Source organism: Excalfactoria chinensis, chromosome 15, assembly GCF_039878825.1.
Source record: "Excalfactoria chinensis isolate bCotChi1 chromosome 15, bCotChi1.hap2, whole genome shotgun sequence".
Classification (NCBI taxonomy): Eukaryota; Metazoa; Chordata; class Aves; order Galliformes; family Phasianidae; genus Excalfactoria; species Excalfactoria chinensis.
This window is the reverse complement of record NC_092839.1, coordinates 836,633-852,756: the sequence shown is the minus strand read 5'-3', so window position 1 is coordinate 852,756 and position 16,124 is coordinate 836,633. Positions and strand designations below refer to the sequence as shown.

The 16,124-nt window shown below is 45.7% G+C and overlaps 1 protein-coding gene across 4 annotated transcripts in view; it reads right to left on the bottom strand.

Annotated features, from left to right (window-relative positions):
* The window catches only part of NDRG3 (NDRG family member 3), a 52,813-nt gene that overhangs the window by 20,188 nt on the left and 16,501 nt on the right, over nt 1–16,124 (bottom strand). For all 4 annotated transcript variants that reach the window (XM_072349776.1, XM_072349774.1, XM_072349773.1 and 1 more), the window contains exons 2-3: nt 9,633–9,738; nt 7,037–7,072 (exon numbers count right to left, since the gene is read on the bottom strand). In XM_072349776.1, coding sequence (XP_072205877.1) covers nt 7,037–7,072; nt 9,633–9,689 — 93 coding nt within the window. In that variant the 5' untranslated portion in view covers nt 9,690–9,738. The remainder of the gene's footprint in view (nt 1–7,036; nt 7,073–9,632; nt 9,739–16,124) is intronic.

Sequence of the window (16,124 nt, the reverse complement as noted above, 5' to 3'; positions counted from 1 at the left end):
CCTTCTCTGGAAGCACTTGAGGCCAGGTTGGATGGGCTGTGAGCAGCCTGGTTTAGAGGGAGGTGTTCCTGCCTACAGCAGGGGGTTATAATGAGGTGATCTTAAGGGTCCCTTCCAACCCAAACCACTCTATGATATGATTCTATGATATTGTGTTGTCTTGCTCTTTGCTACAGCTGCCCTCAAATTTCTACACATTACTAAAAACAACAACAACACAAACCATGCCTATAAGCTAAAAGAAATTGTACAACCATGAAGCATCACCATCTGGTAACTCTTACCATTACAGTACCACAGACCTTAATGCAGTTTGCATGCAAGTGCTTACCACCTCCTCTCCGTGCAACATTATTTTGGAAATAGTAGAGCTAAAGGAGATGGCTGCGTGGGAAGCAAGCCTAAATCAGATTCAAAGCAACATCTTGAACTAAATTATTCATTTCCATACAGAGCAGAAATTTATTAATAGAAAACACAATATGATCTATGCAAGCAGGCAACGGCTTTGAGTACTTTGTGTAATTGGATTAAGTCTTAAATTAGAGAAACGCTGGGTGAGAACCAAGAGCAGCAGCAGAACAGGATGTGTAATCTGGTTACATAAACACAAAAGCATCGGAGGACAAAGGTGCTGCTGGGCTATCCCCAAGCTACTATTTTATATACAAACAAGCTTTCATGTGCTGCTGTTGCAAAGGTGCACAATGTTGGTCCATCCGTAACCCTTTGTAATACTCCGTCAGACCAGATGGAAATGGGAAGTCACTTCCAAAATCTGCCAGAGAACAGGTCAAGGCTCTGCAGCCAAAAAGCCAAAATGAAATCATTTTAACAGACACGTAGCTGTCAGGTTGGGCTTGGGTTCCAAAATCAAAGAACAAACTCCCCAGGACCACAAGGTACTGAGCCCAATAGCAACTAAGCAGTTAATGACAACACCTGCAAGCCGGAAACGGAACAAAGAAAGAACTGTGCTTTTCCCTCTCCTGCTCTATCCTTGTGTTCTGTAAAGCTGGTAAGGCCACTGCTTTCTCGTGCTCCAGAAAAGTATTCAGGATCTTCAGAGAGGCACTCAGCATGCGTGTAGGCATATGTAATGCTTCCTCCTTGTGTTCCAAAAGTAAATCCCCTCTTCCTCAGCTAACACAGGAAAACTGCAGCTTCCTAGCTCAGGGTCAATGAACACACCGAGAGATCCGCTCTTGTCTGCCAAAGCCTTGCAGCAGGTCAGCTGTTTCCAGCACTGCCATCACTGTTTTGAGTCAGCATAGTCTTCTGACGCTGACTCAGTGTTATGAGCCTTTCCTAGGGCTAGAAGAGGCTAATGCCTCCGGCCCCTAAACAGTGGGCTCAAGGTGCCACATCCAGCACACACACATCACTGTAAACATGAACCCTATACAAACATGACCTGAATGTGCTATAATACACAGGCAAGTCTAAAACTTTTAGCATGACCACTACAGACCATCTCACAAACAACTTGAAAGACGAGCTAGGGGTCACACTTCCAACAAGATCAGCCTGTCTGCAGACACAACGTGCTGAACTGCTTTTTGGTGTAATGCTGAAGACTAGGAACATCTTAAAATCTTTTGAAAGCAAGGAGATGCTCCATGCTTCCAGACCTGCAGTGTCCCCAGGAATCAGAACTGTGCCTAACTGCACTGAGTTGTAACTAGTATTGCAATTACTCATTAGCTGCACTGAAACACCATTAACGGGTGTTGTGTAACAGATGGAAACAGATCAATCACTGTTAGTGGGAAAGCACCATTCATTTTTCTGAAGGCAGGAAGGAGGCAAATTCCTTTCTCAACCAAAGCTCAATAAAATACATTTGCTGTGCTGAAAGAACTCACAGACAGGAATAAAATTTAAAAAAAGCACAGGAACCTCCAATACCTCATCTGTATAGGCAGCAGCTTTAGTGCATTGTCACGAGCATTCTGAAAGCAAGAGCGTGTTTACATAAATCCCACGGAAGGTTCATGTTCAAACGTTTAACAATAAGCAGTATGAGTAACGTAAAGCCCAGCCAGCAAAACCTCTCCAGAACTCAATACAGCAGTGTCACACAAAGAGGGAGCTTTTAGATACAGAGTCTGAGATGGGAGCAATTGGAGAGAAAGCTTCCCAAGAAATGAGAATTATCGATAAATAAACCAGAAATAAAATTCAATTCTCATCATTGTTAGCTTTGTATTTCTGTTGTTGGCATGTCAGCAGAAGTCAAAAATCAGTATGTTAGTGATGTGATACTAAAGATAAGGGGCAGCTTCTACTTCAGTAGTCATAAAAAAAATCTTGCTTGTGCTGTTGTTAATCTCCATCTAGCACTTTCAACAAGAGAATCAAAGAACTCACTGTACTAATTAGTAGCACAAAGGTCTTCAATATCCTAGACAAAATGTTTCAGTGCTGATGAGAACAGCTCCCCCAGTATTCATACAGAGAAGGCAAATCCTTCCTCAAAGTGATGAAGTTTTGTATTATTTCACTGCAACATACAAAAGATGCTTTATAGCACCTTGTATTCAAGGCTGCCGTGTAGCTACCACAATCTGGCTTTAGTGGCTTCATTAAAAAATGAACCACCTTTATCAACAGCCTACACAGTGAGACTGAGTGCACTCTCAGCAAGCCTGGGGACAACCCCAAGCAGAGCGGTACAGCTGATAGAACAAAAGGAAGGGAAACCATTTAAATGGACTTGGACGGGATTGAGAAAGGGGCCAGTTTTGAACCTTGTAAGGTTCAGCAAGGCCAAGTGCAGGGTGTTGAACGGGGCGGTACTTAGGGACATGTTTTAGTGGGCAATATTGGTGGTAGGCAGACAGTTGGGTCAGATGACCTTTGAGGTCTTTTCCAACCTCACTGATTCTTTGATTCTATGATCTGGTGGGTGGCAAAAATCCCACAGCAGGAGTTGGGGTGCTGTAAAGTTCCTTTTAATCCAGGATGTTCTATGATGTTTCTACTCAATGTCTGTGACATCAGCTACTGCACATGATGTGTGGTTTCCAATCACCCCACAACATCAGAATACCATTTCCTACTGCACCTGCAAGCTAAATTAAAGCAAAGAAGTTGGGCAAGGATATGAAGCTTTCAAAAATCCAGATTGCAAAGCTTATGACATATGTATTTGTGGGAAAACTTCACCAAAATAAAGTCAATAGAAAGATCTATTTACTGAAAAATTATACCTTCCAATAGAGAAAAGTGACAAAAAACTGCTCAGTAAACTCCAAACATTCTGCTGTAGAATTGCCTATGCCAACAGGAGAACAAGTACCTCCACACTTCCAATTGATTCCAGAAATGCACAGCAAGTTGTTGTACAGGGAAGCCTTCTTTGCTCTGTGGGTTTGTACTTGTTTTGCCTTTTCTGTTTCAGCTGAACTATGCATGTCCTGGATTTTCTTATTCCCACCTCTTCCATACCTTGTGAGCTTTCTGCAAACGTTCTGCCAAAACCCAAATCCCTCTCCACACCTCGGGTCCTCATCTGCCTGGTGCATGCTGGAGAGCAAAACACTTCTCTCCCTTCCCGTGGGCGGCAAAGTACTAGCTAGAGATCAAGTTAAATGCTAGCTTATGTCAGACTGAAAAGTAACACTGACTTGTTTGGTTTTACAAAAATACCAGCATATTCCTTTATCAGTATTTAGGCAAAGCACCTGGAGAAGGGGGAAGAGATTGAGGCTAACTTGGAACACCTCAAAGCAGCTAAAGAGGGTCTGCGGATAATAATAAAAGCACAAAGCACAAGCACAGCTCTATTAACTGTGTAGGTCACCACACCATCTGTCCCTCAACAACCCAGAGCATTTAATCCACCATCTGCCTGCTAACATGAGAAGAAGCCAAACATAGATTTCATTAGGGTACACATAGCTTTCAAACAAAATGCAGGTCCCAGATTTAGGTTAATATGTTTCATTTCTGAGAATAACCTAGATTCATATTGATAAAGACCCCTAAGCCACCATGCTAGCTTTCCTCTTTATCTCCACTGCAAACAGTTATCAGATTATGTGGGGGTTGCTTCAGCTGATGCCCAGGCCACCTGTTATTTGTCAGGGTTAACTGCACTTGCTTGTAGATACACAACACAAGAAAACCAGGGCACCTGTATCTGAAAGGCACTGTGATGCAGCCAAGCTAAAACCTTCTTCACTCCACACTAACTCAGAATAACAAACTTCAGAGGCAAGAGGATGTTTGCTCTGTAGAGGGCTGTGTTTGTAGCACCTTGCTGCCAAGTGGGACAGACAGTGGGCATTAACTTATGCAGACCCAGTCCTAGCAAGTCACTCCAAACTGAAAACAAATACACTGGGAAATTAATAGAACTTCACAATGCCAGCATCCACTCTTTTCCAGAGGAGGGTAAGATGTTATAAGCCTTAAATGTTTGTCACCTGGAGAAGTGACACATGCCAGAGCTTTATAGCATCCCTAACCTGTGTGCCTGGCACCACACAACCCCCAGAATCAGTGCTCAGGCCAACTGCACCCTCACCAGCTGGGATCAAACCAAGCACTTCTCCCAATTACAAACACTGACCAACTCCAGAAAACACTGTAACTCCAGCTACCAGAAGGAGCCCCAGAGGCACTGAAGGACAAACAGGCTCTGAGGCTGCTGGGTGGGCTCCAGCCTGACCACAGCACTGCTCTAGCAGCCCTGCTCACTGCTGGCAGCGTGAGCACAGCCGGAGATGCGGATGGCCACCTCCGCACTGCCAGGCCCGCTCAGCTCCTCTGCCTGCACCGCAGGGCTGCTGCTCACAGGTCTGTCCTGCAAACCACCCACTGATAGAACTTGAGAAAAAACAACGTGCTAAACAGAAGCCTCGTTCACTGGATCAGATCTGAGGGTGACTTTTTCAGTTGTGTGAAAATGAGCAAGATGATGAAACCAGCTATGAGCCCAGGCACAGACACAGCTTTATCTCCACTTAAAGCGGCTGTTTGGACATTGTTAGAAAAGTGAAAAGGCCTGAAATGCAAGTGTTTCATCACTGATGCTGTGCTCTCCCAGTGCAAACAATAAATCATGTAAGATAATATAAATCCATCCCACGAATCCCCTGAACTCTGTCTCAGAACCAGACAGGGCTCCTGCAGGTGCTGCAGCTGATGGAGAACATTACTGAGCTGGAACTGGAACACCAGCCCTCAGCAATTTGTGGGCAGCTTCTACCTGCTCTGTCAGAATGATTCTGTCTCCAAGGCTCCTCTGCCCTGCAGGACTCCAGACAAATGATATCCTTACTCAAGAGCCTTTAAGTTATACAACAGCGTCTTAATTCCTCTGAAAGCCGCAGCAACCTCCTTCACTTTGAGTTTCTGCTTCAGAAGCACAGGTGAAGAAAAATCATACCACTTCCACAGGGCCCTGGACAAGGCAGCTAGCCGTGCTTTACCAGATCAAAAAGCCAGTAGTAGTTTTGCACAAGGCAACAAGAGATGGGCTTCTAAGTTTAAGCACTGCTCATTTACTAGCAACTGAGGCAGAACACACAAGGAGCCAACCCACCAACTGTCTCTCTGGCATCTGCCAGGGCCTCAGCCAGCCCTAGTACAGCCCCAAATACTACACCTTGTAGGAAATGTGGAGGAAGGTGAGGCTGGGACATGGGCAATCACAAGAGACACCATGTAACTTATTGCTGGAAAAAAAAACCAAACATCTAAATGAATTGCCAAGAGGCTCCTGCAAGGAACATCTCATCTCCTGCCCAACTGTTGTCATGGCCACCCGTTCACTGCTGATCTTAATCAAACACAGGCAAGCAACAGGCGTGTCCTTACCAGCCATGCTCCCCTGGGTCCCTCTGGCTCCCCAAGGTTGCTACTGCCCACCCCCACAGCCTCCTTGCAGCCACCCCCAAACTGCTCAGACATACTGTGCCTATTTTTGCCCTTTCACTGACCCTACATGGGAGTATACTGAGCCTCTTGCAGAGATGGAAAAGATGCAGAAATGTAGAGACAAGATGGTGCTGGGAAGTGCTTTTCAAGCCCATTAGCTACCTTTACACACACTCTTATTAAAACCTATTTAAGCCAGAAAAATCACCATTACTGCTTCTGAGACTGCACACTCCAGTTACAACACACTAAGACCGGTAATTTTTAGTTTTGTAGACTTTAAAATAACATTATAAGTCACAAGGAATCATGCTAAGCAGTTCAGTGACGTGTGCCTGCCCAGATGGGATGTACTTGCAATGTCCTATATCAAGACATGGAAAAAATACAAACTGCCTTCTTATTACAATTCTGCACTGCATAGGCTTGCATAAGGTTTCCTACACTCATCCACATTGACACACTTTCATTCAGAGCTACCTTGTGACATTGACAGACCCACCCCCAGCTGCACTGCTGGGGTAATACAGCCATGGGTGCCCGTCCCGTGCTGTGTAACCACTACAGGAAAGTCAGCATGGGAAACGAGCCCATGCTCTATAAAGCACACCACGTCATCTCAGCACTGTGCTCTGCCTAGATGCATCCTGCATCTTGAAGGCTTGTGGTGCAACTGTTCCTCTGAAAGAATTATTGCTATAGCAGCCGCAGTGCTGAGGCTCATCTGCCCACTGCTCTGAGAAGGAAACCCCCCTAAGGCGAGCCCAACTTCACCATGACCCAGGCTTAGCAGGTGCTGTAACTGGGGCAGCAGTAACACTCAGTGCTTTCCAACTCCTCTCAACACAAACAGGCAGGGCATGCACGCTCCTCCTTTCCCACTCAGTGAACCAGATGGGACGTGACAGACCTGCATCTCATCAGCAGATCGCATCTCTCCAAGAAAATGCCTTCCACAGCCCACTGCAGAGCAGCCTGCTCCTCACAGCACACAGTAACAGGCTCTGGTGAGAGGGTGAAGGGCTGTTTCTGTCAAACAGACATGTTCAAGTTCTTAAACCTTATAAGGAATTAACATGAAGACACAACTTTTCCATGCCTGATGGGCCACAGGAAGGCCACAGATCCTTGGCACCTGTGCTTGTCTCACCTGGCAGTCGAAGTCCTGGAAGTTGCGAGCCGCATTCTGTTAAAAAAACAAAAAACAGACTTCAGCACAGCGCCCCAAAACAGAGCAACAGCACCACTAAGGGTCTGCTCAGAGACCCTGCTTCATCACAGCCTGGCAGGGAAGGTGACCCTACTGAGTGCTGTCAGACACTGCACAGGGCTGGGGCAAAGCACCTGAGGCAGCATTCTAGCTTACTAAGATATTGCGTCTTAGTGTTAAAATTACAACTAGGGCCACGTATGAGCAACTAAGGTACCCCAAACACTTCTAGCAGCCAGGTACCCTAACTGCCTCCCACATGTGAACAGATGGCCGTTCCCCTATCCCAGGCTTCATCACAGTTAGTAAGAGCACAGGTTACCAACCACATTCTTCAGTTTGTGACATACAAATCTTATATACCTGCATACCTGAACTACGAACCCCGAAGTGTTAAGTACTGAACTATGTCATCTGTTTCAGATGTGGCACAAAGAATCGGATTCTCAGGATGTAGGAAAACAACATAAAAGCAGCCCTCATTTCAGCATGAGATCCTAAATTAGAGATTTCCAACAGCTCTATGTCTCTTTCTTTGCTGTGCCAAACACAGCCAGTAGAGTCTCCATCTACATCTACTGGGACGTAAAGAAAAAATTCAGTTGACCACAGTGAATAAGAACTGAAAAAAACCAATGTGTGAGGAAACAAGAGATTTCTATACCCAGTGCTGGACTTGGATGGTCTGTGGTAAATGAAGAAGTGAAGGCTGATTTGAATTTCTGCAGAGAAAAGGAGGATTCCTGGTAGTGTGACAAAGCAAAGAATACTAAGGTGCACACACAGAATTAGTGTTGACATGTCCTGACTCCTGGATATATGATTTTAACACATCAATATCTGAGAGTAAGGCACATCTTCCAATCCTCTGAACGTATGATGGCTGCACCCCAAAGGCAAAGAGCTAACTGGAATCATGAAAGGACATTCCTCAAGGTGGACTGGGATCTCCTGAATTAAGCAGTTTCAGTAGCTTTTCAGTGAGGCTTTTTTAATAGTTACATTTGCCAGAATACAAAGCAATCAGAAGTAGTAAAAAATTTGGAATGGAAATTAACGTAACACTGCACTCTTGGTTTTGTTTTGTCAACCATCTTTGCTTAAACAGTTGTTATCATTGTAATTGTTAGCCTGAAGGCATTAGAACTAAAGGTCAAGAAATGCAAACCATCCACTATCCCATTTTGTCTTAAGAGCATCTGATTTACACAGCCACCATTCAAAATCTCTGAACATCCAGCAAGAGCAGGAATTATTAAGTGTCACTGGGTAGGTTTCCTGGTGATGTTGCAGACAGTGCTCCCTTTTTCTGTCTTTCAGCTAAATGGGAACATTTTAAGTTGATTTTTTCTCTACTGCATTTTAGGGAGCCTGACTAAGGTGATTGCATAGAGTCCAATGCTTTTTCCTTCCCTGCAGTTGTTTCTAGGCTTAACTTACACACAAATGCTAGAGCGTTTGGATTCTTTAAAAGCAAGGCTTGCAGTCTTTCACTGACTCAGATGCAAGACAAATCAAAGTCAGGATTCTACGTTTTCTACTAGCAGTTCCTAAAGATCAGACACTAAGTGACCAAGCTGTACCCACTTCCATATCCCAGTCAACTCCACTGTTTTTAGAGCTTGAGCATTAAGATGCCATTGCTCACTGTCTCTGTACAGTAACTTTTGTATATGAAGAGTCCACAAGCACCTTAAGAGTTTTAACTGTATTGTTTCTGGACATTAATTCATTTTGGTTCATGAAATCCTATCTCTAAACTGGGTTGATCAGCAAAAATCTGAGTGAATTGCCAGCTTAGTACTTCCTGGACTCTGATATGCAGCAGAGTACAACAGGTTATGGCATCACCTCCACATGTCCACAAACTATGTCTAGAAAGTATGTGTGTATTACACAAAGCCTGAAAGTATCAGTGAGGACCAGACCTCAGAGATGGTAGCTCCCTGAGGCATTAATTTTGTTAAAAGAAAGTTTAAAGATCAGAGCCACAGCTTATTTCTCATCCCTGTGCTGTGCTCGGCCCAGTTCTGGAGCTATCTGTGTGCTTTTTTCCTACTACAATGTTATATATTCTCTGTAACGTCAAAATCAAGGCAAGGAAATGAAATACCACTTTGTATTTGCCTTTCTGTTCATAGGTTAGCACCACAGATAATGTGGAAAGACAAGATGACAAAAGTTAAAAAAATGTGTTACAAGCCAAGGTTTCTCTAGGATGGAGTTACCAGAGGTTCTAAAGCTCAGCCACACCAAGAATGGCATCACCTTTCTGACTTCTAACACTCCTTCACAAAGCCCAGTACTGACACGATGCACTGCTTGGCTGGGATATCAAACTGCCTTGAACTTGCAGTGGTCCTTCTTTCCCTGAAGCCTTGGAAGGTCATACTGTGGTGCATTACCAGAGTGGGGAAGCAATTACTGTTTTTACTGCTTCAGGTACTTCCAACTGTAAGCAGACAACCAGGGCTCCCTGGTAGACACCAAGTCAGCTGGAGTCCAGCTGTGAGAGCAACAGAGCAGCTAATGTTACCTTGTCGTTCAGAAGTGGTTTGATCTCTGTCAATTGAACATCCTGCAGCTCATCCATGGTGCCGTAAGTGGAATCACTTAACCCTCACAGCAGCCAGTGAGCGATTCTGAAACAAACACATATGGTTAGCAACAGAATTACAAAAGATGCTGGGCAAAGAATGCTGCAAGCTCTTTCATTAGACACACATATGCCCAAACTGAAACCTTCCAGCAGCTGGTTCTCAGCACAACATGCAGTATCTGTAATAGGAGAATGCATGCAAATGGTTGTGCTTGCTCACAGTGTCCCCGCACATTGTCTGCCCCCCCAGAAATCATCCTAGAAAGCTCATGTCTTTTTATTCAGAAAGCTTGGCTCCACTTCTACACACTGCTGTAGGCTGCCTGGAAATGAACTGAGATGACTGATCAGCAGAGTGAAAAACTGAGTTCATGAATTCTGACAATGCCAGTGTTTCAAGGAGGGCTAATATGCAGATTATTTCACTCTTTAGGAAAGCTGTACGTACTACTTCAGATAAAATCAAGAAGTCAGAGACATAAGGAGGGACAAGAATAGGCATGTGGTGGGCTTCCTGGATGCTAGCTGAGTGTGCTAGAAAAAGACTCAGATGCCATCACAAATCAAATTCTTTGTACAACATGATACTGCTGCAAACCGCAGAAGAAAAAAGTGGAACAAGAGCACTGCAACTGTGCTGCTGCAGCTCCTGTAACCTCACAGTCACACGCACTGCCCAGGAAGGAGGGCCTCCCTCCCAGCACAGCACAGCACACAGGCTGGGCCTTCTCTTATTCCCCTGTGCCAGGACTAACTCTGATGTGGCTGAAGCCAGGCTGGCAAAACACAAATCACTGTGCCCTTTCCCTGTGAAAACCAGCCTTAGAAACATCCCTCTCTTCAAGCTCCTTTGCTCTGAGCAACTAAATTAGTTTCTTTTTCTGATTTTTTGTTCAGTCCTGAACAGTATATAAACAGTTATATGGGTAGACAGCAGGCTCCAGAGGATGAGCTAGCTCTAATTGTGGCAAGGAGTTACTGAAACTAGAGATATTTTGTTCTAAGGAATAACAATTTCCATACACCCTGGAACTGGTTGAGAGCTCAATATCTACCTGGTTCTGTCCAAAATTCAGGACAAGGATCCCACTACCTCATAGGCATCAAAGGAGTTTTAAACAAGCATCACAAAGCTCAACTACCTGCAGCACTTATTCCCCTGTGAGTCCCAGGCTCACCCCTGCATGTCTGCAGACAACAGGGAGGCGGAGCACCCCCATCACTGAGCAGAGAACTCTGAGTAGCAACTGCTGCGTTAGATCACTCAGAGATACTCACACGAGAGCTTCCCAGCTGCTGCTCTAAGCTTCCCGTGAGCCATACCTACAGTAACAACTGCACCATTCTGCCCCCAACATCTTTGCTACTGATATAAGTGTAGCAGTCCTCGAAGCACCCATTGTCCAGAGGGAGATTCTGTGTATCACATGCACTAGTCTGCAAATCATTTGTTGTATGAGAATAATAAAAAACTAAGTAGATGTTGGAAGTAAGGATTATTACAAGCTTTCATCTCATCAACCTCAGTTTCATACTTGGACTGTAGATGCAGTTGCAGTGCACACAGTAAACAACATTACACTGAAACTAATCTGATGTTTATCTTCCTGCTCTAAATACTGTTTGCAATAGGGGGGCTCAGGGCTAATCCAACAGACTGCTGTGCTCCTGCCGTGCTGTACCCGCCCCATGCTTACTGGACAGCAGCAGGAAGGCTGCGGTTTGAGATGCTGGGCTCAGCCTCTCCTCTCTCAAGGAAGTCTGACCTAATTCAATCTTTCACAACACCAAGTGGGCACAAATAAAGGCACCACTCCCAGAGGGAAGCATGACGGAGGAGCAGGAGCTGCTCTGCAGGCCTGCAGCACCATCAGGGCAGGCCATGCCCCAGGCTATGGAGCACAGCCTTCTGTAGGGCCACCAGCATCGCCAAACTGAGACCCAAATCCTGCAGAAAGATTAAATCAGAGTGGTAAAATGGCAGATTTCTTTTCTAATCTGTTACTCTAATCTATTCATCCAGAAAATCTGATTTTTTTCCTGCTTTTGCAGAAGCACTAAGCTTTTCAAAGGCTTTTTGAAGGAAAAGGTGCAGGGCCCCATGCACTGCTTAGCAGCAGTTTGGTAGCTTTTTTCCTTTTGATTACTGAACTTTCTGGGAAAGGTCTGTGACAGCCCCTAGGCTTCATCTGAACCTGCTTCTTCTGGAGGCAGATGCACACACTTTCTCTTTCCAAGGTCTTAGCAGGCTGAGTGTGATGGCCCTCAGCCCAGCCTGGTAACTGTACTCCAGCATGGGATCTCAGTGGCTCTATACCATTACCTACTATAACTACACCTGGGCACTGTGCTACGCTAACAGCAACTCACCTTCTGGCTGGAAACACAGCAAAGTGGCACGTTTGTCTGAGAAAGCACTAACATTTCTCAAGAGAGAGCGCTTTGTAGCAGAGGGACCTGGCAACGAGCTTCCCCAAATGCAGAGGCAAAGTGAAGGGTGAGGAGAGCTGTGCTGTCCTCTGCTCCAACTGCGCTGAACCATTCTAAACAAACTGAGCTACCATTGTGTGAGGCAGGAGAACAAACACTGGGTGTCCTTAACCACGGACTTCCCAGAGCCAGCAGGCCTTGAGTGGAACATTAATCAGGATACTCCGGGGATGCTGCCAACTTGGCAAGAAAACCCAAGGTCTGTGAATCCTCAGCTGAAGTGCCTTCATTATGATGCTAAAAATCACACCCTTAGGCCAGAAAGGCTCCTGTGCAGGTGAAGGCCTTTCATAAGCATGTGTAGTAGGGTGTCATAAAACCACGACGCTGGGGAAGTATGAAGTCAGCAGTGCTACAGTTGTATGAAAACCACCAACCAAGCGTGGTGAGGAGAGCAGACTGGAAAATTACTAACTCTGTGACTTCTGTGTATAAATACTGCGCAGACAGTTCCATTCGGTGTCCCTGACCTGTGGGAATCCACAGGGCACCCAGGCCTGCACAGTCCTGGAATGAAACAGCAGCATCTCTCCTGAGTGCAGGATGACTGACTTACTGCACACCACCCGGTGAGTCCGTGTTTTGGACTGCACTATTTAAGATGCCTCTTAAATGATCCCCAGACACTTCTGCCCAGAAAACAACCCATTTTCTCCCTCTACTGCTCCTATTTAAAGAAACAAACATGTCATTTCATAACCTGAAAATAAGTTTAAAATGCCACAACAAAGCATCATAAATATTTGCCAGAAACAGATGAGCTCAATAGAAAATAGGCTACAAGAAAGCAAAAGGTTTGCCTGGAATGATCCATGTGGAAATTGTACATTTTTCTAAAAACGTCCCAGCACCACCTACTTTGCAAGTATTCCCCTTGGCTCCATTTATATATGGCTATAAATACCCACAAATTCCCCCAAATTAAACCACCCACGCCTTTCCAAAGGCTTCCCACTGGAATAGATTCTGTGCTCTTTGAAAACCAGTAATACAAAGGACTGAGGAAAGCCATTTGGTAAATAAGTAACATGGAGCCTGGCCACCAGGGTAGGATGCAGAAGGCTGCAGAGAACAAGGCAGGTGAGACTCAAATAGAAAGCGACTACCTACTTCTAGCTGCAATCAGAAATGCGTGCTTGAGTGCTTATTCCATAAGGGTGCTCTCAATTCCCAGCATTTCAATTTGTAACAAAGGAAGCTGTGCTCCCATCAGAGCACTACAGCTGTGCCCTACACACGGCTGGCGGGTGCTATGACTTCATTTGGAGTGCTTGGTGATACATCCTGTGGGGTGACAGGCTGTAAGGGCTGGATTCTGCTGCTGGGGATCCTCTAGGACCTCCGCATCACAGCACTGTTGTTAGAGGCCGAAAAGTTTTGTTCATTCATCTTAGCGCAATGTGCTAACTCCATAACCTGTTATACTCCTGCTTTACATGCTAGTCACGCTGGGAGAAAATCACACAAGACAGCAATGAAGCTGTGCTACAAAACATGGCATTAGACACACCTAAACACACACTGCCTTGCTGGCACACAGCAGGGTGGCTGGGAGCCTCTCTAGGCATGGACTGCTCACACACAGGACACGTGGGCTGTGGCTCCCAGCACTGCTTCAAACAGCTCCTGCTCCTGATGGGATAGAAAAGAGAAGCACCACTCTTGGGGGTGCAAAGGGAGATGGGAACAACCCCCAAACCTGCAGCCTGCACAAAAGCAGAATCTGGTGGCCTTCTATGATGGAGCGGCAGCTTCAGTGGACAGGGGAAGGGCGATGGATGTCATCTACCTGGACCTCTGCAAAGCCTTTGGCATGGTGCCTCACCACATCCTTTTCAACCCAGGTCATTCGATAATTCTATGATTCTATGATTCCTCATGCTTGCAGTTGAGGTACTCTTTAGCTGTGTGCACTGCACAGCTTTTCACTATGATTTCCTGTCTATACCTCTCCCAAGGCACGTACTGGAAGATGAGCTGCATGGCAGGCTGCTCACTTTGGCTGGGCAGACCTTAGGCTTGGCTATTGATCGTAAGTACAGTAGGCTTCATGTATGGCCTCTGAGGTCTGTGAACAGCATGGATGCACCTCCTCACCCCCGTTTGCTTCATGCCAGCAGCATGCTCCTGACCACCTGCATAGGCTGCTCCATGCCCTGCACTGAAACACTGTCTGATGCAGTCAACTTCCAGCAAAGCAGGCAAAGGGTCCAAATCTGCCTTCAAATATTTTCTTAGGTTACTCGCTTTCTGCGTTCCAGCTCATGTATTTTTGGGAATGCATCACAAGGTGCTCCACTGCTAACACAAACTGTGACCCTAAGCAGAGAAGCCATGTTCTGCTCCCACAGCACCACACCAGCTCCTGCACGTGTGCAGCTGCAGCTTCTTTCCAAAGCAGCATGGCTTTGCCTCCCTTAAATCTGGACTACCACCAGGACAGAAACATCACCTACAAAATATACTTGCTGATGAGTTTAAATGTGCCCTATATCTAACAATAGTTTGGGAAGGAAGAAGTTTGTGTTCAGCTCTCTGTTACTTTTGGAGGAGGCACCCAATTTTAACTATGAGAAATGTCCCACTGCCAGTCATGCGACTGAGCTCAGCTCGCAGAATGTCCTCCTGTCACCACCTGAATTCACTGGTACCCACTACAGGGTTGACTGAGCAAGAATGGAAGAAAAATGGAAAAGCCTGCTTTGGTTACCTGGAGCAGTCCCAACAAAGCACTGAAACTGTGTAGAGCTCCCCTCTACAAAACAGCCCAAAGAGATTTCAAGCAGGGAGGGATACCCAGGCTATGAACTGGAATACCAGATTACTGCTAAAAAAAAGCTGCAGATTACTGTCTCCAACAGCATCTTTTCTGCTCGTGGTTATCTTCCAAAAGCTTTGCAGCATTCCCCTTAACCAGCTGTTTCCTTCATCACAGACAAAAGCAGCAGTGCCTACTGCCACCACAAATACAGCTCATACAGGTGACATCTCGTGCTATAATCTCCAGTGGCACAACTCTAATGCAATATCTAATATCTATTGCATTACCCAGCAGCTCACAGAGCTCAAACTAAACCACAGAGCCGTTTTAACCAGTCTTACAGTGAAGGACATGTTTGAATGGATCTGTGCAAGGAGGTTTTCCCATCTCCTGGGTCACCTGCTCCCACAAGCCTTGGAGCGCCAGACATCCCACCCAGGGAGTGTGAGGGCTCCTGGAGGCTTCACGCAAAGGACTCATCTGCAGGGGAAATATCCCCTGCTTCTCCATCAGCACTGACTACAACTGCTGCACCTCCCTACTCGTCCCATCCAACACCATTAAGCTCCCAGGCACGCAGAGGCAGAGCACACACCGAGCCCCTGTCTCCCAGCCGATGCACTGGCTTACACTCAAGCAGCTTATATCAGCTCTGGCTGCTTTCCACCAGATCCTTTCATTCCTTTTGCAGTTTTATTTTCAAACTGCTTTGTTCTAATCATGTTCCCTACTGACTGTGAGTCTTAACATTAAAAAAAAACAACAACAGCAAATTTGAATATGCGTTCCATTGAGCAAAGTGTTCCACTAAAAGATGGATCAGAAATGCATTCTACATAGATTCACATATATAAATTACGCAACCTAGAACTGATTTAATAAGATCTATCAATCAGGAAAGGAGTTGCACTCAGTAGTTCTGATCTCACCTCTTGGCATGCACACTGTGATCCAGTCCAGTCTGGACAACCTGGCCTTGGAGTGGGCACAAAATCACGTCTACTGCTCAGCAACCAACACAGCTGGGCCTGGCACCAGCACACTCAGGTAGCTAACATGGCCGTGTTGTGCAGGAATCTATGTTTTTTATTCCTTTATCTCTCTTCTCCTTCCCATTAAAAGCTGCTGCTTTCCCCACGTAGCACCACTCCTCGGAGCTCCCCGGAACAAGAGCTTCA